A 20,642-nucleotide genomic window follows, 5' to 3' on the forward strand; every position below is an offset into this window, starting at 1 on the left:
CAGGTGGGGCCAAATGGCCACTGGCTTGGAGGAAGCCCCGCCTTGGTGGCCGGAGCCGAGACTGGGACAGATGCTTACCTGTGCCAGGCAGGGGGCATCTCTCACACTTGCTGCCCCAAGCTTTGCCCACTCGGCTGCAGCAGCAGATTTGCTTGGTGATGCTTTGGGCCAAAGGCAGGGTGCAGGCGCCAGGCCCCAGCGACCGGTAGCACAGCCCCTGCTGCATGGAGACGGCCTTGTCGGCTGCAACAGACACGGCAGGTGTGGTGGGCAGGTGGCCAGCCTTGGGGAAGTGCGGGGAGGAGCAGGGCAGTGGGTAGGAGGGGCTGCTGGCAGTGCACACCCAGCAGGCCTGGCCAGAGTCTCAATCTGCGGGTTCGGGTTCGGGCGCTAGAGATGCTCAAAAGAATGTTGGGAGGAATGGCCGTAGGTGGAAGGCTTTGGCATCTCCTTTGTGTTACCTGTTGGAGGGGCCCCTTGACTCCCACCCTGCGGGGGACAGCCTGAGGGCAGGAAGTGGGGATGTACGTGCTGGTCTCCAGGTGCTGAGTTTACAAGAGTTTACAAAAGCCCACCACCCACCTGGGGTTGGGTGGGGAGCAGTGTGCTCTAGGGCCACGGTCTCCCTGGGGAGACGAGACAAGGTGAGAGCCAAAGGCCTGATGGGGAGCTTTGAGGACAGGGACCCTATCTTGGCCATCTTTGTAGCCCAGCACCCAGCGCAGTGTCCGGTGCACGTGGACGCTCAGTAAATGTTCGCTGGACCCGTGTGCATGGATGGCCACCTCCACAAACCAAAATGCCATGGACCGCTGCGAGTGTGAGCTATGCTGAATTTAGATGGTCACAATACCACCACCATTGTCTCCTTTCTTGTCCTTTGATAGTGAATATCGAAGACTACCCTCCAGTCTGAGGCTCGCCTACCCTTGGACTTCCTAGTTGTGTGGACCAATGAATTATTTTTGCTTACAGTGGTTTGAGCTGGGTTTCTGTCACTTGTAACCCAAAGGCTCCTAATATACTTTTTAAAAAAAGTTTATTGATTGTTTGATTGAAGTAATCTCTATACCCAATGTGGGGCTCAAACTCATGACCCCAAGATCAAGAGTCACACACTCCACCAGCTCAGCCAGCCAGGCACCCCCTGACTAAGACACTTTCCTCACAACGATGTAGGTGAAAGTGCCTCGTCAAAGGGCTTGTGCTACGTACACAGATCAATTATTGGTCAGTCCATGAGCCTGGGTCTCCAGGTATAATCTCTGCTTCCAGCAGCCACTTCCCTTGAGATAGTGCAAGAAATGGCTCAGTCCTTTTGAGCCCCAGGGTGGAGGTGACCTGGCTGAGAGTATCAGGGAGCTGCCCCAGCTCAGAGGGGCCCTTGTAGCCCAGCCCTGGTCAGGTGGCAGAGAAGAGGGAAAGCTCAGAAATGAAGGAAAGAGAAACTTCGTATCTGCCCCTTTCCACCTACACGGAGGTAAATCATCAGAAGTTTCTGGAGCAGGTAACAGTTGGGAGGGAGAAAAAAAATAAAGACCCCCCAAGGGCCATCTGTGCCTCCCTATATTAAGTAAGGGTCTCTTTCTGGTGCTAATAAGTAAAAGTCACTTCAGGTGTTAAAAATGTCTGCCTATGAAAGCAATCTTGAGTGGGGGGTGGGATGAGAAGGAAGGGGTGTATACCCCTGGAGGCATGGGCCACGTGTCCCTGTCACCATGAAGTCTCCCCGGAGGCCCTCTGACATGTTCTCCCCACTCTGGCCTCCTCCTGTCTCCCCTCCCTGGAGACTTGGGCCGGGTCCCGTCTCATCCTTCCCTTCACAAGGGATGCTCCCTCTCGGCAGCATTGGAGTCTTGCTCATCCCGTGGCCTCCCCAGACCCAGAACCTGGTGGTTTGTGGACTGAGGGCCGCGGGGAGCTCTGCAGAGCTGGGGCGGGGGCGCAACCCGACCTGGGCTGCCACTTCACAGATGCCAGTCGGGACTGGTTTTATTCAGTTCTGCAGGCCTCCCTGCCCCAGGAAAGCCCTGTCTGGGCCGTGGCGTCAGCTCTGCTATCTGGGGGTGCTGCCAGCCTGGGCCTCTTCCAGAGAGAAACCACAGAGGCCGCTGGAAACAGCTGCCTGGGGGTACACACATGCACACACACAGTGTGCGCACACACAGACATGGTGCTGCTGTGACCAGCGACACACATGTATTCGTGCATGCAGACACGTTCCGAGCCATGAGGGACCCCGGCTTTACGGGAAGGCCTGGGGGCCAGGCAGCAGCGCCGTTCATGCTACAGATGGGCCCTTTAAGGAAGGCCTATCTGCAGTTCAGTGACCAGGCTGCCAAACTCAGGCCTGGAAGAGGCAGCCACGGCTCAGCCAGACATCAGAGCAAAGGCAACACGCATCTCCCCAAAGTAAATGAGGCAACAAATGGGACAGCACGGATTAGAGAAAAAAAACAGAAGTAGAAAATCCCAAACTGCAAAGCCCCCAAAGACATGCCAAAAACCCAAACTGAAGTCATAACTGTCTCTGCTCCAGCAGGGAGGGGCAGATCCGTTTGTGTACCCTGGGCCCGGGCATGGGGCCTGGGGGAAGTTATGGCTCTGGGCCTGGCCGGCGGACCCCGAGGATCCCATCTTGCCTCCCAGTGTCCCCCATCCCTGGTCCCCACCAGCACTTACACACACAGCGACTCCTGGATGGGTCCAGCATGAGGCCAGGCCCGCAGGTGCACAAGTAGCTGCCCTTGGTGTTCACGCACTCCGAGTCCTTGCACAGATCCAGGGTCAGGCACTCGTTGATATCTGTGGGGTTGGAGGAGGTGAGGGAGCGCCTGCCCCAGCAAGGCCTGATGGAAGGGAGGGGCGGGGACAGAGATCTTCCAAAACTTTCTCCTCAAAAAAGGGACAATAAGAGAGCTGCCATCTCTTAAGTGTGGTCCCTCTCTCTATGCCTCAGTTTCCTCATTCATAAAATGGGGACATTATTCATAACTACCAGATAGTCTTGTTAGGAGAGTTAAAAAGATAAAAATTGCAAATCACTTAATTCCACTAACTGGTAATAATGATCACAGTATGAAGAGCTAATGTTTCTTGAATGCCTATCATGGGCCAGGTACCATGCCAGGTGGCTGACATATGACACCTCATCGGATTCTTACCAACAATTTTATCAAGTAGGTCCATGTGGCTTCCTTTTCTAGGTGAGGAAACAGGGTCCAGGAGTAACTTGCCCAAAGTCACTAGGCTAGTGAGTGGCGTGTTGGTATGCAAATGAGGGGAGCAGATAAGGGGACAGTTTGGGTTGGAGGGGGGAGAGCCATCTGCCCAGTGCCTCCTATTCAGCCTTCCTTGAGGGACTCTGAAGCGTCTCCACAGGCCCCCAGATCTAGGGACCATGTCCACAGGAAGCTGCAGGCTGGAGGGACCCGAGCAAGGACAGGAGGCAGGAGGATGGAGGCAAGCGCTGAGGGGCAGAGGGTTTGGAGGGCATGTTTCCAGGAGGCTAAAGGCCTTGGGCAAGCCACACACATATTCCAAGACCAGTGGATGCTCATGCTGTTCTTAAGGGAACAACATTAGCTTCCTTTGTGATCTCAAAAACATTTCATGCTGGAAACTTCTTCCTGCCAAGGGGAAATCCCAACCCTCACACTCTAAGCTCCAAGAAGTCTTGGTGATGGTGCCTTTGTTGATGATGGTGAGTGTGGAAGATTTGTGAGGGGCACCTCCACCTCCAGGGCCAAGGGATTAAACATGGTGACCCCATCACCAGAGTCACCTGTTCACCCATAGGCTTCAGGGAAAGTGGAACCGAGCACAGGAATGAAGGGGCTAGAAGATGGCCTAGCTATTCTGTGGAAGGACACCCTAGGGATGGAGGTGCCTTGGGAAATGCAATGGAGATCTAGGAAAAGAAAGACCCCATTTGCCTCTGGACTGTGGCCAGAGTGATATCTCTAAATCTGACATGGGTCTGGAGTCCCCATTCACCTCCTAGAGGGAGCTCCTAAACCCTCCCGCGGTATCCAGTGACCTCCACCATATTTCCCCAAAGCCTGTCTCTGATGAGGCCCTGGGATGCCTGTGTTGTCTCCTGTGGACACATGGGCAGTGCTCCAGCCAGCCCAACTCTTCCTTTGCTTGTGCCATTCCCTCACCCTGGAGCGCCTGCATCCCCTTTAGCTGGTCACCTCTATTTATTCTTTTTTTTTTTTTTAAAGATTTTATTTATTTATTCGACAGAGATAGAGACAACCAGCGAGAGAGGGAACACAAGCAGGGGGAATGGGAGAGGAAGAAGCAGGCTCCCAGAGGAGGAGCCTGATGTGGGGCTCGATCCCATAACGCTGGGATCACGCCCTGAGCCGAAGGCAGACGCTTAACCCCTGTGCCACTCAGGCGCCCCACCTCTACATATTCTTTAAGTCCAGGTCGGCCATCAACTGAAGCCCTTCTCCTACCCTCCCAGTCTGGGAAGGGGCCCCTACCATGCGATCCCATGGCACCCAGAGCTGCTTTCTAGCAAGAGCACTTCTCCCATGGTGTATAATTGTTTAAGTACCTGTATTCCTTGGGGGCAGCTGCCATGTTTATCTGTCACCATGTGCTAACACCTAGCACAATGCATGCAGCTCCTAGCAACACCAGAAAATTGCCTCATGGCAGGAGAGAAGGATGCAGAGAGAGAGGACGGTGATGCACATGGGTGTAGAGGTGAGCAGGTCCCCTCCCAGATATGGAGATCAAGGCCACAGACATAGGAAGGGTGGAGGTTAATGGGCGGGGCCTCCTGGGGGAGGGCCCCTTGGCTTCCTGTATCCTTGGGGCTCAATGGAGGGAGGGCCAAGAGCTCATTTGAGATCCTGGGAATAACTTTAACCCTGAGCACTGGGAAACCTGCCAGGAGGAGAGGGCCCTCAGGACAGTTCAGATATGAATGGCCCTACTGTACCCTCCAAGGGCAAAACTAAAGACTTCTCCCCACACCCACCATCCAGTCTACTAGTCCTCATTGCCCGCAGGGGAGTCTGACCTTGGGCTGGGTCAGAGGCCTGCCCTTTTGCCTGGTCTAAGCACTTTATCCATGGGCCAGAAATCCTCTTTGGGCCTGACGCCTCCCAGGCAGAGAGCCTAGCCACCCCAGGACTTCCTCGGATCCCTCTCTCCTGAAGAAGCCTCCAGGGGGAGGGTACTTATGAGACCATGCGGGTCAATCCCCTGTCTCTAACCCAGCTTCATTTAAAGTAAGCCATACAGACAACGGTATATCTGGTTCTCCAAAGGGGGAGCTGCCTCAGCTCCCCACTGACCTCTGCCAGCCCCAGGAGCCTCCCAGCTCAAAGGCCCTGCTTGTATCTCCCATTGCCAGGCCCACAGCCAACAGGGGCTCCCTGCTCAGAGCCCGAGCTGCTCAGTGGCAGCAGTTGCCCCTCCATGAAGGCTGCTGGACCCCTCAGTCATCCTGGTCCTACGCACCATCCCCACTGGAATTCCCTGTAGTGACAAAGCCATAGCTGAGCCTGCCGCCCACCCCTCTGTCCCAAGGCACCTCTGGGCTTTGCCCCTCTGTAATGCAGAATGCCCCAGACCTCAGTTGGCCTTAGAGAGCCTGTAAGCCAGGCCAGCAAGGCCAGGGTCTGTGATTGATGGTTCCCTCTTTCCTCTACCTGTGCCTTTCCTCGTCCCCCTCCTGGCTGTGGGAGGGAGGTCCGAGCAGTGGAAGGTGATTTGTTGGGGGAAGTCCACAGAGGTCCCCATCAACTCAGGCTGACTGGATCCTGAAGTCAAAAGTCCTCCCATTTCAAGGAGATTGGCCGAGGAGGTGAGGGGATGTGTGGGGACCGGGGCTGTACCTTCACACACAGATCCCACAGCAATACAGGCACCTGGCCCAGGTCTGGTGGGGGCAGGTGGAGAAGGGAGGAGGGACAGGCTCAGCTCTCAGGCTCTTCCTAGGCTTCCTCTCTCATTATCTTCCCAACTTCCTTAGGACCCTAGAACCAGCAGCCCCCACAACTCCCCGAAGCTGGGGCTCAGCGGTGCCCAGTCAAGAGCACTCAGTGACACCACTCCTGTCTGGGGACGTGGTGGGGGCAGTGCCCTGGCATCCTCAAACCTTCATCATCCCCCCACCCCAAGCCCAACCCCGGCCCGGCGTCACCCTTACCTTGGCAGTGAGTGAGGTTCAGTCTCTTGTACCCCTGGGGACACTCCAGTTGGCCATTTTCAATCACTGGGGAGGCTGAGGAGTAAAGATATAGACAGGTCTCACTGGGCCCTTGGGCTCCTCTGTCACCCATGCTGAAAAGTGGGGTGAAACCGACTCAACAGCTGTGAGGCCCTGTCCCCCAAGTCATCACTGTGGAGAGCTGTGCCTCCTTGGCTACTGTCCCTTCCCTGGCTCTCACTAGATTACTCTTGACGCACCCTGCTCTTTCTAGAAATGACACTGACTGTATGTCTTATATAGAGTTATTACATACGGTGCATATCAATGTTATACACTCTAATATGATGAAACGAGATTTATGTATTTAATTTTTTGGTTTTGAAGTAATTATAGATTTGCAGGAAGTTACAAAAAAATAGTCACAGAGAGGTCCTGTGTGTTCATCACCCAGTTTTGGCTAATGGTTCCATCTTCCATAACCATAGCTGTATTATTAGTTTTTAAACACATAGATGAAACAATTCAGTTTAATTTTAAGTTCAGTTTATTTGAATCCTGGGTTTCAATGCTGCTATAACTGACAAGGTATCTCGGCTCACGATGGAAGAAGCTCCCCGTCGATGGCACGGAGAAAACCACGCTGTTCAGTGTTCACGCGCTCGCACCAACTGTGTGATGCTGGTGTTGAAATCTGGCCGGTAACTTTCCATCTCCCCTGAGGTTGGCTCCTCCGTTCTTACAAATGTAAAATACATTCGAAAATGCCAGTTTTCAAGCTTTTTAAATGTGCAAATAGAGTTGGTTTACAGCAACAAATCTCAGAATGATGGAACTGCTTCCAAACATCCATTTTCAAAAGGCTCTTTCTGTGGCTGGGATCTCTCGCCCCAATCTAGTGGCAGACCAAACTGAGCAGATGTTTGACTCCAGACTGACCAACGAGGAAATAAATCTCAGATTCTGGGGCCGATACCCATCCTACCTTGATTTCATGACATTCTCCCTTACTTAAAAGAGAAAAAAAAAGTGCTTTGAAAAAGAAAAACCTATGGACTTAAAAAACAGGGAAACATCTCTTTTACTTTGGAGAGACAGACTAGCCTATCAGCTTCCAGAGGAAAGCTTTGAAGGGTTTTTTTGTTTGTTTGTTTTTCCTTTCCTTGAAAAGCTCTAGCAGATAACAGAGTCCTGACAGCCATCTGCCATCACAGGACAGAGCTGCAGATGTGGACATCCAAATTTTTGATTTTTTAAAAAAGAATAGCTCATCTATAAGTCTGACCATTTCCTGGCCAAGACATAGCCGGCAATTCTCAAGGGGTACAGGGATTTCCATGGACACTATTTGGACACAATGTTCCATAGAGATCCCATTCTACTTTAAAGGTCTTGTTTCATGAAGTGAACCGCTTGATGACTTCCTCTAGCAATTTGTCTTCTTTTTTTTTTTATAATAATTTTTTATTGTTATGTTAGTCACCATACAGTACATCCCTAGTTTTTGATGTAATGTTCCATGATTCATTACTTGCGTATAACACCGAATGCACCATGCAATATGTGCCCTCCTTAATACCCATCACCGGCCTATCCCAATCTCCCACCCCCTTCCCCTCTGAAGCCCTTAGTTTGTTTCCCAGAGTACATAGTCTATGGACTATGAAAGACTATGGACTCTGGGAAGCAATTTGCCTTCTGACTTGGACTTCTCTGTGGCAGTAGCTTGCCTATGATCACACGCTGCAGTGAGGGGATTTTGCACGGAGTGCCCTCCACCCCTATGTCCTCACCTGGATTCCCATCAGAGCGTCAGCAATTACCCTTATAGAGTTGTTGGAAAACTTATTTTTACTGAAGAAGTCATTTACTGGTGAGAATATATGCCTTGTGGTTCAGACTTTCTTTGGTAGTATCTTTACAAAAGGCTCGTTCTTCATATATTTTATTGTTGAAATGGACTCTTGCAAATACCAAGAGGCACGTTAGAGATATCTACACTTTCATCCAATTGCACAGCAAAGTTTGAGCATCTTGGTGTTTTTGAATGTTTTTCTGAACCAGATAACTTTCGCTCTATCATTAGCTGCTAATACCCAGCACATTATAGGCTTGGGGCAAAGTCTGTTGTTCATGATTGTAGATCGGAACCATATTTCACACAGCCTTCTTGATCGTTTGGAACCTGGGGTCCGTTTTGGGTCACATCTGAGAGGTCCTCATTATTTTTACTTTGGACTACAGTTGATTACAGGTCAGGGGAGACGTGGCATTGCATTTTAAAACTGATTACTTGCGATTATGTAATTAGTATTATTTCGAATCCTGTTTCTTTGCAGGAATTTTTTTAGAGTCACTTTTCCACTTGGTGAGGGTTGTTTTCATTAAAACTTGACAACATAATTGAAACACCCCATAAACCGAGCATTGTTGTAGGTTACGCGTTGTGATATGCCAAAGACAAACATGAGGAGGTGCCATGTTTTCTTGGAACCCCGCTCTTCCCCGAGGACTCTCCACATGCCAAACATGACATCTGACAGTCTGACATACAGACCAAGTGAGGAGGTGAATTGGTAAAGCTTCATTTTTTTTTAACATTAAAAAAATGTCGGTTGAATTTGTAATATCTTTTCCCACTACGGACGACAGTCTTGCTTGGGCTTTGCCTGTCATCCCACCGTGGGGGGACTAGGCTCCGGCCTGGTGGGGATAAATGAGGATTCTGAACATGCTTGAGACAGAAGGATGGGAGTGAGGCTGGGAAACGTGAGCGCCCCTGGCCTGGGGCCTGGGGCCTGGGGGGTATCAGCTGAGGACAGGGAGGAGGCAAGAGAAGGGGGAAGTTGTTTGGAGAAACTCAGAAAACAAGCTGATTCAATGCCTGCAAACATTATGAGGAGCAGAAGGTGGGGAAGAATAACACGAGGCTGATGCCAGAGGGCCAAGGAACCGTAACACGGGGACGTTTGGATGGAGCCACGAGGCCATTGGCACACATTCTCCTGCTTGTTTCCCACACAACCATCCTGCAAGGCAGGGAGCATTCTCCCCATTGTACAGATTAGGAAAGTGAAGCTCTGAGGGGACCCAGTAGTGGTGGAACCCAAACCTCTGGCTGCGGAGCCCATATCCCTTGCATGTCATTCTGCTGAAAGCGGGAGGGAGAGAAGGCGCCAGGCGGCCGGGGCAGCACCATGATGTCAGGAAGGAGACATGAGGCAGAAGGACCCCGCTTTTGGAGTGAGCAGGAGAGGAGCGGTGGGAGCTGGGGTTCGAGCTGGGAACAAGGGTGGAACGGTGCTGGTGCCTGCGGGGCACCGTGAGAACCCAGGAACGTGCAGACTGAGAGGCGCTGTGTTCATTCACTCATCTAGATTCATGGACTTTTCCTATAAAGGAATTTCTTCCCCAGAGGCCTCTGCCCTCGCTGGCCTTAAGAGAAACTTGGACGGGCAACTGTTGGTGAAGGCAGACTTCTCTGGAGAGGAACAAATTTCAAAGCCGCTGTCCCAGGTAAAATTCCCATTTTGCAGCAACCCCAACCTGATCCCAAAGAGGGCCCTCAGACCCTGCCTCGCACCTCCCGAAGGCCACCTACGAGCTTCTCTGAGACCAAGTGCAGCATCCAATAGCTTCGGTCTCATCGGGGATAGAAGGCTCCCGGCACACTCGGGCCTTCCCTTGCCACGGCACTTTCAGTGCTGTGTTATGACGGCCTGTTGGCTTGTCCGTCTCCCCCACTAAAGTGTAAGCTCCGTGAAGACAGGAACCTTGCCTTCATTGTCGCTGCATCTCCAGAGCCCAGCACACCATATGGTACACTGCAGGCATGCCATCATCTTTTTTTTCTTTTTTTTTGTAAGCTCAATGTGAGGCTTTAACTCACGACCCTAAGATCAAGACTTGAGCTGAGATCAAGAGTCGAATGCTCAATTGACTGAGCCACCCAGATGCCCCTAGAGTCACTCAATCAAAATGGAATGCATAATAAGAGCAAACACTAAAATAGCACTTACTATGGGCTAGGCCCTATTATAAAGTCCTTACATGTATTACCTTATTAATCCTCATAATAGCCCTTGAAGGGACTTACTAATATTCTCCCCATTTTCTGGAGGCACAAACTGAGGCACAGAGAGGTTAGGAATCATGCCCCAGGTCTCCCAGCTGGTGGATGGAGCAAGGATGATGAACCCAGGCAGTCTGCCTCCAGAGATAGATTCTGAACCAATCCTTTCTCCTGCCTCCAAATAAATAAATGAATATAGTCGTGCCAAGCCTCAGGAGTTGTCTAGGCAGGAATCCTGGGGTTTGTGGGCTACGGGGAGACCCATGCCCATCAGGAAGCATATTACTCTTTTTGGGAACTTCACTTCCCTTTTTTAAACAGGGGATCAGGAGAGCAAACGGGAAAAACAAAGGCAGGGATACCCAGGAGGAGGTCAGGAGATGGGCCAGAGGACTGATGGTCCTAGGTGGCCAGAACACTCATCAGATGTTGGGTAAATGCCCCACAAGGTCTACCACTGGAGTGCCAAGCAGAATGGATAAAGGCAATGGGGCTGAACCTGCACCACCCCTCATGGCCCCTCAGCTAACACAAGGAGAACACGGGGGTGGGAAGCAGAGAGAAGTGAATCTGGAAAGAGTGGCTAAGCTGTGTTTCCCATGGGTGCTTCAGAGACATGTGGAGAGCTGCCAGTGACCTTGCAGTTGGGCCTCTGAGGCCTGAGAAAGCCCAAGCAGCTGGGATCAGCTGGGATCAACCCAAGTCCAAGGAGTCTGAGCATCACAGAACGCCCGGGAAGCCTGCAGGGCAGTCGTGTGTGTACCTTTCCTGGTATGGAAACGTGGGTCATGTAGGCCAGAACCTCAGGTCTTCTGGCCTCTGACCCCAGTCCTGTCCCCTCACCGCTGCACCTGGGCCAGCTCACACACTGGGGAAGGAAGCAGAGGGGCCGCCCCTGTTCTGCTGACTCTCCCCCTTGGCTGCTGGGACTCCCAAGGAGGCCTCAACCAGAACAGACTAATTCCTGGAGACGGTTTTGGCCCTGACTCTACAACAGAGTTTGGGGAAGAGGTGGTGGAGACATATGTCTGGCCACAGGGCTGTTTACAAGCCATGCTGATCTCAGCCTGTGATGACAGATGGCCCCAGCAGGGAGTTCTGGAGGGTACCCTGCCACACACCACTCTGCCAAAAGACAGACAGACAGATACACACACACCCCGGAGGAGACTACGCTCAATGCACCGGGGCATGTGAGCAGACTGGAGCTGAATCCTCGATTTGTAAACCTCGGGTGGGTAAGCTGGAAAGAACCTTCTAGTCCCCCAGAGCAGTGGAAGGAGTGTGGGTTCTGGGGCAACCAGACCCCATAGAATTCCTGGCTCTACTCTGACTAGCTGTGTGACCCGAAGCACGTTTCTTAGCCTCTGTCAGTCTTAATTTTTTCATCTGTAGAAGTGGGGACAGAAACTCAGTTTCATGGGTTGTGAAGGTCCACTTCACTGAGAAAAAATCAATGTCAGACTGAAGCTAGCATCATGCCCAGCACAGTCCCTCTAGGTGCTCCCTGAGACTTAGTCCCTCCCTCTTCCTTTCCTTTCTCCCTTCTTCCTTCCTTCTCTCCTTCCCTCCCTTTCCCCTTCCCTCCCTCCCATCCTCCCTCCATCCCTTCCTTTCTCCCTTCCTTTCCTCCCTCCCTTCCTTCCTTTCTCCCTTCCTTCCCCTCCCTTCCTTCCTTCCTTCCTTCCTTCCTTCCTTCCTTCCTTCCTTCCTTCCTTCCTTCCTTCCTTCCAGCAACACAGTCTCAAGGACTGCAAGCAGGCTGCTGCCCCTCACTGGCTGGAGACACCCGTGCAGGTTACTCAACCTCTCTGAGTTTTCTTATCAGTAAAATGTAGGTGACAATGCCTTCCTGGCGGCTATTGTGAACAGTAAAAAAGCAGGCAAAACTCTGAGCACGATCCTTGTCACATATTGGTGATTATTATAAGGTTCATTATTCCAGATTTTACTGCTTGGCGAAGTCCTCCTGGATCCCCCCAAGGATTGTGGACATCCCACCCAAAGGTTCTGACGGCTTCCTTGGGCCAGCATGAAAGCCAAAGTGGGTGTCTTGGTCACCACAAGCAGTGAGGTGGAGAGGAGTCTGGTCAGACCCTTGGCTCAGACAGGTGCCACTCCAGCCACCCCCACCTCCGCCCTCCCTGGACCTCTCCAGGCCAGAGATGCCGCATGTGGGTGATCCCCACCCTGGGGTAAGCAGGGCGCTAACTTGAGCTGAGGCACAATTCCCTGGAGACCTTGAGTCCCTTGGAAGAAGCTCTCAGAACATCCCTGAGCCAAAGAGACACTGCTTTTTTTTTCAGCCCAACAACTGGAATTCTGAAAAATCCCATTTCCTGAGGGCAGGAGACTGGGCGTCTCAGCCAGAGTCCCAGAGAACAGGGGCCCCACCCCAGCACAGCTGGTCCCTAAGCCGGGGTCCTCTAGTTGATTCCCCAAGCCCGGTGCACAAGAAGCAGCCAGAAGGCAGATCACAGGCCGGTTAGAGGCAGGGGCCTCAGGTCACATAGACACAACTTCCTCACCGTAAAATGAAGATGGTCATGCCCAACTCCCAGGGACGTGGTCAGGATGCAGGGGAATGAGGAAGCACTTAGCATAGTGCCTGGTGCTTATGCTCTCTGAAGACACGGTTGCTAACAGCGATGGTGACGATAACAATATTGTTGCTGTGACTTGCCCTGGGGCTCCCCGCTCCACATCCTGCCAGCTGCCTGCATCCTCTAGCACGCGCCCCCCTCTGCAGGGGCTGGCCTCGCCTGAAACGGTCCCGTGGGCAAAGGCCCTGGCAAAACCAAGGCAAACCAAAGCTTGCTTTCTACTGAGGATTTCCAACACATTTTCAGACACATACAAATGAACCTCCATTCCCTCAAAGATCAATATCCTTTCCAGCTCCTCCTATGACCAGTTCTTAGGAGGCTTCCTCTCCGTGATGGGGAGAGAAGTACTTCCGGACACACCCCATTATACCACTGGGTTTTGATAAGCTGCAGTTTTTAAAAATAAACCGTTCCTTGTGTTCAGTTTCAAATTGAGCTCTGCTCACCAGAAACATCCACACACTGGCTTTAGCCCTCCAGAACCACATGGAACAAGCCTACCGGCTTCGCTCTGGGACAATCCGTCCAGCACATCTCCGGGAACTCTCAGGCCTGAGCTGCAGGTTGCTGCCGTGTCTACACAATCCCAGGCTTCTGGAGGGATGTTGTCCTTCATGCGCACATTACTCATGAAACACGACCCTGGGCGGCCCCCTCCTGGCTGTGAACTCCCAGTCTAACAGCTTGGATTTTGTTGTCTACAGGCAGGCTCAAGTCCCCCCAGAATGATTCGGGAGATCCTGGTCAGCTGAGAATCAGACACACTGTGGCTTGAAGCCTTGCTCCCCTGTCCTGCTGTGTGACCGTAGACAAGTTGCTCAGCCCTCTCTGAGCTTCACCTTCCTCATTTGTCAAGTGGGGACAAAGACCCTTAGCTTGCACGTGGTTGCAACAATTTCATGAGCTAAAGCAGGTGAAGAGCCCAGCTTGGCGTGAAAGTTCCCCAAGAGGTGGCCATCATTCCCTTTAAGAGGGAAAGAAGCAGAACTCCTTGAAGGGGCAGAGCGAGAGAATCGCAGTTCCTGGAGGGACAGGGAGGGGCATGGGTTTTGAGGTGACCTCATCCCATGCCAGGCACACGGACAGATGATCTCGTGGCGAACAGCTGGAACCCACCACTGCGGGCTGAGAGCAGGGTGCCAGCCCCGTCTGCCCCAGCGAAGGGGCCTGGGGGTTGACACAGCCAGTGCCAAGCCAGATGGGGCGGCAGCCAACTTTCCAGTCAGCCCAGATGTCTGTCTTTCTCAGACAAAAACTCAAAAATGTGGCCTCAATCAAAATGGCTTTTGAGAGCTGTGCGTTCTTTGGACCCTGAAAGGGGAACTGCAGAGGCTCTGAAAACCCCCAAGGGTCAAGAAGATGGGGCTCAGGCCAAGTCCTGGAAGGTCAGCAGTATCTGTCACCCAGAGTGAAGGGATAAAGAAGGGAGGGGATCAGAGGCTGACCTAAATTGACTCTCTGAGCCATCTCCCTAAGAAAGAGAGCACTGGAGAAATTTTTTTCCAGAAGAAAAGGGACTTATCTGTGCCATATAAATGAGACTTCAAGGCAGTCCCTTTCCTCATCAGAAATAGCATCATTCTGGGGCGCCTGGGTGGCACAGCGGTTAAGCGTCTGCCTTCGGTTCAGGGCGTGATCCTGGCGTTATGGGATCGAGCCCCACATCAGGCTCTTCCACTGGGAGCCTGCTTCTTCCTCTCCCACTCCCCCTGCTTGTGTTCCCTCTCTCGCTGGCTGTCTCTATCTCTGTCAAATAAATAAATAAAGTCTTAAAAAAAAAAAAAGAAATAGCATCATTCTGCAGGGGCCTTCTTTGACAGTCCAGCATGGAACCTCAGAAACCAAAAGGTGATTTAGGGGAGACCATGAAGTTGCATAGCTCCCGGCTGCTGGTTTTATTACTCCCTTCACTCCCTGATTCTGCTAGATGAACTCATTGGGGATAACAAAGCCCTTCCCTGAAGGACACAGCCTTATATCATCAGAGGAGACTTAGAGGCTCAGAGGGACAAAGCCACCAGACCTGGGAAAGTTCTAGAACCCAGAAGTCCTGCCTGCCTTGCCAACCATTCCCAAACCCACTCCAGCAGCTCACCTTTTCTTCCTCTGACTCTTGCACGGTAGCTTGCTTGTCATGCCTACTTAGAGAAACATTCCCAACCCCCAGCCCCAGGCTCAGGCATGGAGCTGGGTGTCTGGCACCCTGTCAACACAAACAAGGTTCCTCAGCGTCTTGCCCCTTCTCTATACAATGCCCAGCTGCACTCTAATGTGTTATAAGTGTTTACGTTCCCTGGTCTTTGTTATTTCTTGCTCCATGTGCTGGAATGCTTGACATTCCAGGGTTTGAACCCTGGTGCCCGGCTTGCTGAGATGTGCTGAACACAGTGGGGGAGGGGGGTGGGAGGCACTAACTGGGACAGGGAGGAGGTGAGGGCACAGCCGTGGGTGTGCTGTGCTCCAGGAAAAGTTTCTCACTCTCTTGGTCTCTCCTGCATCTGCAATTTCCTTGGGCTGTTGAGCTCTTTCCCATCTCTTTGGCTTACTCTAATAATTCTTCAGATCTCATCCTGGATGTCACCCCCTATAAGAAGCTTTCCCTGATCCACAAATTTGGATCCCCTACCCCACAGTGAACAGATGTGCAGGTTGTCCACTGCACAAAAGCACCAGAGAATCTCAGAGAATCGCTGGCATCTTAGATTTGTATTTGTAAAGACTGTTTTGAACAAAGGAAGTGGCACCTTTCTCTAATTTGTACAAAGGTGCTATAGGACCTATCCGTGGTCCCAGTTCCGCTGTGTTCCCACAGCATTTGGCATTTGTCTAGTTAGTGCTACCTTTATATCCCCCACCCCCACCCCATACCCCAGACGGTAAGCTTGGAGAGAGGAGGCACTGCTTCAGCCTCAGTCTTCACTGTCTTTCCTGAGCCTGCACCCTAGAAGCACTTCAAATGGGTGCTCCATTAATGTAAATATCCATTGACTGATTGGAACGTGGGATGTGGGAGTCTCAAGGGTGGGCCTAACCAGGAGGAAGGGAAAGAGGGGAAGAAGAAAAGTGGTGAGACATCTCTGGCCTGCAGGGGGAGACACTGAGCAGTTCAAGGCCCTCTTCCCCCACGGGGCAGTGGGTCCACTCCCTTTTCCCTTTGTGGAGGGATACTTTGCAGCAATAATAGTAACAGCTACTGTTTCCTGACCTAAGGCTAAGCACATGCCTCATCTACTCTCCAGAGCAGCCCCACTGGCACCATTACTGTCTCCATTCTGCAGACCAGAGATGGTGCAGGGAAGAAGTCAGCCAGCAGAGCTGGGCCTGGTACCTGCTCCGTGTTGGATGCTCAAGCCTGGAAGCTCACTGCTAGCCTTTGCTGCTTCACCAAAAGCTCCATCACGCTGCTAAACCGTCCACACTTATTTTTAATTTGGAAAATACAGTCACTGCTCCACAACCAAGTTTGAAGTTAGGAACAGCCCTGTCCCTCCCTCCTTTGGGCTCCAGCCCAGGCCCCCTACAAAGCCAACTCACCAAGTCGACTGTTGACAGGAAAAAGAAATCCAGGCCAGGCCCAGGCCAGGCCCAGGCCCTAGGAGTGGGGCCAGGAGGGAGAAGAGAGGCCGAGCGGGCAGAAGCCATACTCGGGCACAGGGACCTCATCACCCACCTCCCAGCCGTAAGATCGACACCTAGGAGAGCAGCATGAACGGGCATTTTGCTGACTCCCAAATCCTGGTTAGTATTTGGCGAATAAATGAACAAACGAGCGAATGAATGAATGAATACATGTTAGGCTTTTCCCACCCTCCAAAAGAGGGCAGGGAACTGGGTTTCCCATATCCTAAGGCAGAGGACCCTCTGGGACAGACACCCAACCCTGACTGTGTTAGGAAACAGGAGGTGAGGAGGTGAGGAGGAGGCCTGGAGGCCCCTCCAGGGAGAGAATGAGGGAAACGCTGAGTCACTAAATCAAGATCCCTGGGCCCCTGATGCCTGGGCGGGGGTGTGTGTAGAAGGGGCCCAGCATGGGATGAGCCTAAATCTGAGCAAGAACAATGAGAGGGAGGAAACCCTCCCAGGCAATCAGAGCAGAGAGTCCAGGCTGCACCTGGGACCGAGCCATCTGAGCCGTCAGGAACCTCGGCCACCAGCTGGGTGCACCCTCAAAGCAGATCTGGAAAGCCTGCCCAGTTTACCAGCCTGTTCTCCCTGCCTGGCCTCTGAGACCCTGGTGGGAGAGGAAGCGGAGGCCAGGCCTTGGGAAAGCCTTGCCCCAAACCCTACCCCCTGGCGCCTGGCACTCACCTGGTCTTGGGGGGCATGGGGCACATGAGGTCACCCCCCAGAAGGCTCCCACACTGCCACAGCAATCCTCTTGGGCAGTCAGCTCCAGCAAGGGGTTGGCACACTGGAAAAAAGGCCACAGACACCCATCATACCCTCTTCCCTTCCCTGCTGTGCACAGAGCTATCCCAGGAAAACCCGAGGCAAGAGCTCAACCCCAACGTCCTGCTACAGGGATGTCTCAGCCAAGGGAGGAGAGGAGAGAGTCAGGGGATGCCAGGGAAGGAAGCAGAGAAACTTGTAGTCCATCCCACCAAACCCTAAACCTGGGGCCATGGCACACCCAGATAAGAAAAGATCTGCTCTGTGCAGGTCTGCAAACTGGCCCCTTCCATGTCCCCAGCCCACCAAGGGTCCCAAAGGATGGGCTTTCTTCTGTCAAACTCCAGAGAACTATAGGGTCATGCATGATGCAAGCCTTCCCCATGAACAGGGTCTAGGCTCAGGGACACTGCAAGTTGAGAGGCCAAGGAGGGCCTGGGGACTTAGAGTCCCTATCCCCTGGCTACTCCCTACCTCCTCCAGTTCCCTAACCTTGGGAGGGGTTTCTGGAAACACCAAAATGCAACTCCAACAAAAACCCTCCTGGTTCTGGCTTAGCCCATATTTTTAGGTACCTAGACTCAGAAAATCTCCTCTGATTTCCCATCACTGACTACGGACGTTATGGAGTGTCTCTCACCTTTTACCCCCAAGGCTTTAGGATTTAACCCGCCTTTTCTAATTCCACATCTCTGTGATCCCCAATCGCCATGGAATACCATACTCTTTCTTGTCGGATCCAACAGCCCGAGTCCTAGGCTCGGCTCCAGGACAGGCCAGGGTTTACTGGGACCAGAGGATGCTGGTGCCCTTCCAGAGGGGAACTCTTTCGGGGCCTCTTCGGCATGCCTGGCTCTGACAAGTATCCAGCGGAGCCTGGGTAGTAAGGAGGCCTCTCCTTGCTCGGGCAGTTTAATGCCCTGCGTTTTCCCATACGGGGAATAGGAGCCTCTGCAGACAGTCATTCCATAAGGATGAGGAGCAGAGAGAAGGGGCAGAGTGAGGGGCAGTCACTATTCTGGAAGCTCTAGGGCTGAGGCAGGGGCCTTCTCACCTGTCCGTTCACAGAGCTCAGATAACAGCGGCCCAGCCGTCCTGGAGGCCTGGGTGCTGCTGGGGGTGGTGGCTGAGGGGCCTCTCCAGACCGCGCGGGGATGCTGTTGCCGTCCCAGTGGCTGTGGCGGGGGCTGGCGGGGAGCCGGGGTGAGGGTCTGGTCTCCACGCTGTTCTCCTCCGGGGCCTCGCCCCGCACCCGAGCCACCTGATGGACCTGCACGGAGGCCTCCGGCGGGTGGTGGATATGCACCTTCACCAGGGAGGGGTTCACGGAGGCTGGGCACAGGGGCTGGGTCAGAGCTGGGCAACAGGGCCTCACCTTCTGAAGAGGGCCCACCACCCCTGGGCCAGGCAGGCCACTGGCTCTGTGTTTCCCCCGAACTCTCCCTCCATTTTTCCACTCTCTTCTCAAACCCAGAACAACTCCCCAGTGAGGACGGGGTGGGGCACAAACTCCTTCACTCTGCATCATCCAATGAAGGACCTTCATTCTCAACCTCCAAACTACCTTCCTGATTCTACCTCCCCCCACCATCCTGCACAACCCCTGAACTCTGGCCCAACAGACCCTGCAGGGCCCCACCTCCACCCCGTGGCTTCCGCTGGTCCCTGCACAGGGGAACCCATCCCCCCTTCTCTGCTTAGTCAAAGGCTATCCACCCTTTAAGGCCAACTGAAGTCCACCTCTGCTTAGTCAAAGGCTATCCACCCTTTAAGGCCAACTGAAGTCCACCTCCTTCATGCAGCCTTCCTGAGCACAGTTAGGGGGCTCTCCACCCCCTGACCTTCTATGGAAGTCTGTATTTTTGGTGCCTTTTACGTGGCACCTGATAATGGAAGGCAGGGAAATGACATGTTTTATATGATGTTCTCCTTCCTATACAGCCCTACTCTCTTGTCCAGGGCTGAGGGTTCCCTGGAGGCAGGACTGTGCCTTTACACTTTTTTGTCTCATCTATAGCACCCACTGGGGGCAAGGACAAAAAAAAAATATTGATGAATTTGGAGGAAGGGCAAAGAGAAGTTTAGGAAATGAAATCGAGCCCCGGGGGCAGAGAAGGAGGGAGGTCTGAATGGAGGCCGCTTCCGTGCCCTCTCCACAATGCCAGCACCCCCATGCCCGTGACCCAGTGTACCCCCCAGCCCCACACTCACCCAGCTGGTTGGAGAGAGGCAAAGTGAATGTGGACTGCCTCAAGGGGCCTTCCCATAGGGCCCCGTGGCGGGAGCCCCTCTCTGGAGGCCCCGTGTCCAGCTTCGGGGAGGGCAGGTGGCAGAACTTGCCGGTGGAGTTGGTGGGGCACCAGCACTCGTCCCGGCCGATGCAGCGGCCTCCGTTCAGGCAAGGGATCTGGCAGAAATCTGCAACATCGATCTCAAGGTGACTGATGGTAGGAGAACATAGCAGCGCCCACCACGGGGCTGGGGGGTGACCACCGGGAAGCAGGGGGAGCAGGAACTCCAATCTGGATGGCCCGGGGAGCCCAGCACACCCTGAAACGCAGGGACTTTCCAGGAGGCTGGGAGTGAGGAAGGGTAGATAATAGCCAGCCTTTGCCTTTCTAAATAGCCCTTTCATGCCTTCCCAGGACCCCACAATAACCTGGGGGACAGGAGGGCTGCGGCGCTAACTCCCTCACTTCTCTGTGGAGGAACCATGGACTCCTAGAGTCACACAGCTAGGCTGTCACAGAGCTGGTGAGGACTCAGCGTTCTGTGTGACTGAAGACAACTCACAGAAGCCATAGTGTGAGAGCAGTAGGCTTCCTTCCTGCAGAAGGTCTGGGCTCCTGCCCAAGGCAGTCCTGTCCCTCTCGCCACCCTGCCCCCCCCCAGGGCCTGGGAACCCCCTGAGGGGGGAAGGAACTCACAGATGCGGAAGCCAGACTTGGGGTCATGCCCATGACCACCCTGGCTATACAGGGTGGTGGTGTCGCCACGCTCACAGCTGTTGGAACAGTGTCCGTGGGCACAAGTCTGCTTGCAGATGGTGGGAGTGAAGACGATCTTAATCTTCTTGATTTTCTCAGTGAGGTTCAGCCCTGCAGAGAGAGGGCTTGGGTCCAGGGGGCAGGGCTGAGAGGCACAGCTGTGACCTCCAGAGGCTGGTTAGAAAGGCCCATGGGGTTGGGGTGAATCCATCCCAAGGGCATTTGCTAAGTACGTCCTGGAAGCAAGGTCCCATAGTGGGGGGCAGGGTACTACCTTTGAGAAGCTCATAGTCCAACATGCATTGAGGGCTGCCAACGTGTCAACCTTGAAGCTCGTGCTTTATGCACATGAACTCTTGTCCTTCTTGGGGGAGTACTCTTTTAGGTTAAACCATTAGAAATTGCCATTTTTGTAG

The 20,642-nt window shown here is 53.2% G+C and overlaps 1 protein-coding gene across 2 annotated transcripts in view; it reads right to left on the bottom strand.

Annotated features, from left to right (window-relative positions):
• The window catches only part of LTBP2 (latent transforming growth factor beta binding protein 2), a 106,795-nt gene that overhangs the window by 29,629 nt on the left and 56,524 nt on the right, over positions 1-20,642 (bottom strand). For both annotated transcript variants that reach the window (XM_034643199.1, XM_019794629.2), the window contains exons 5-11: positions 20,167-20,337; positions 19,451-19,657; positions 18,294-18,571; positions 17,159-17,261; positions 6,173-6,247; positions 2,683-2,805; positions 79-243 (exon numbers count right to left, since the gene is read on the bottom strand). In XM_034643199.1, the coding sequence (XP_034499090.1) occupies positions 79-243; positions 2,683-2,805; positions 6,173-6,247; positions 17,159-17,261; positions 18,294-18,571; positions 19,451-19,657; positions 20,167-20,337 (1,122 nt within the window). The remainder of the gene's footprint in view (positions 1-78; positions 244-2,682; positions 2,806-6,172; positions 6,248-17,158; positions 17,262-18,293; positions 18,572-19,450; positions 19,658-20,166; positions 20,338-20,642) is intronic.

Source organism: Ailuropoda melanoleuca, chromosome 14, assembly GCF_002007445.2.
Source record: "Ailuropoda melanoleuca isolate Jingjing chromosome 14, ASM200744v2, whole genome shotgun sequence".
NCBI lineage: Eukaryota > Metazoa > Chordata > Mammalia > Carnivora > Ursidae > Ailuropoda > Ailuropoda melanoleuca.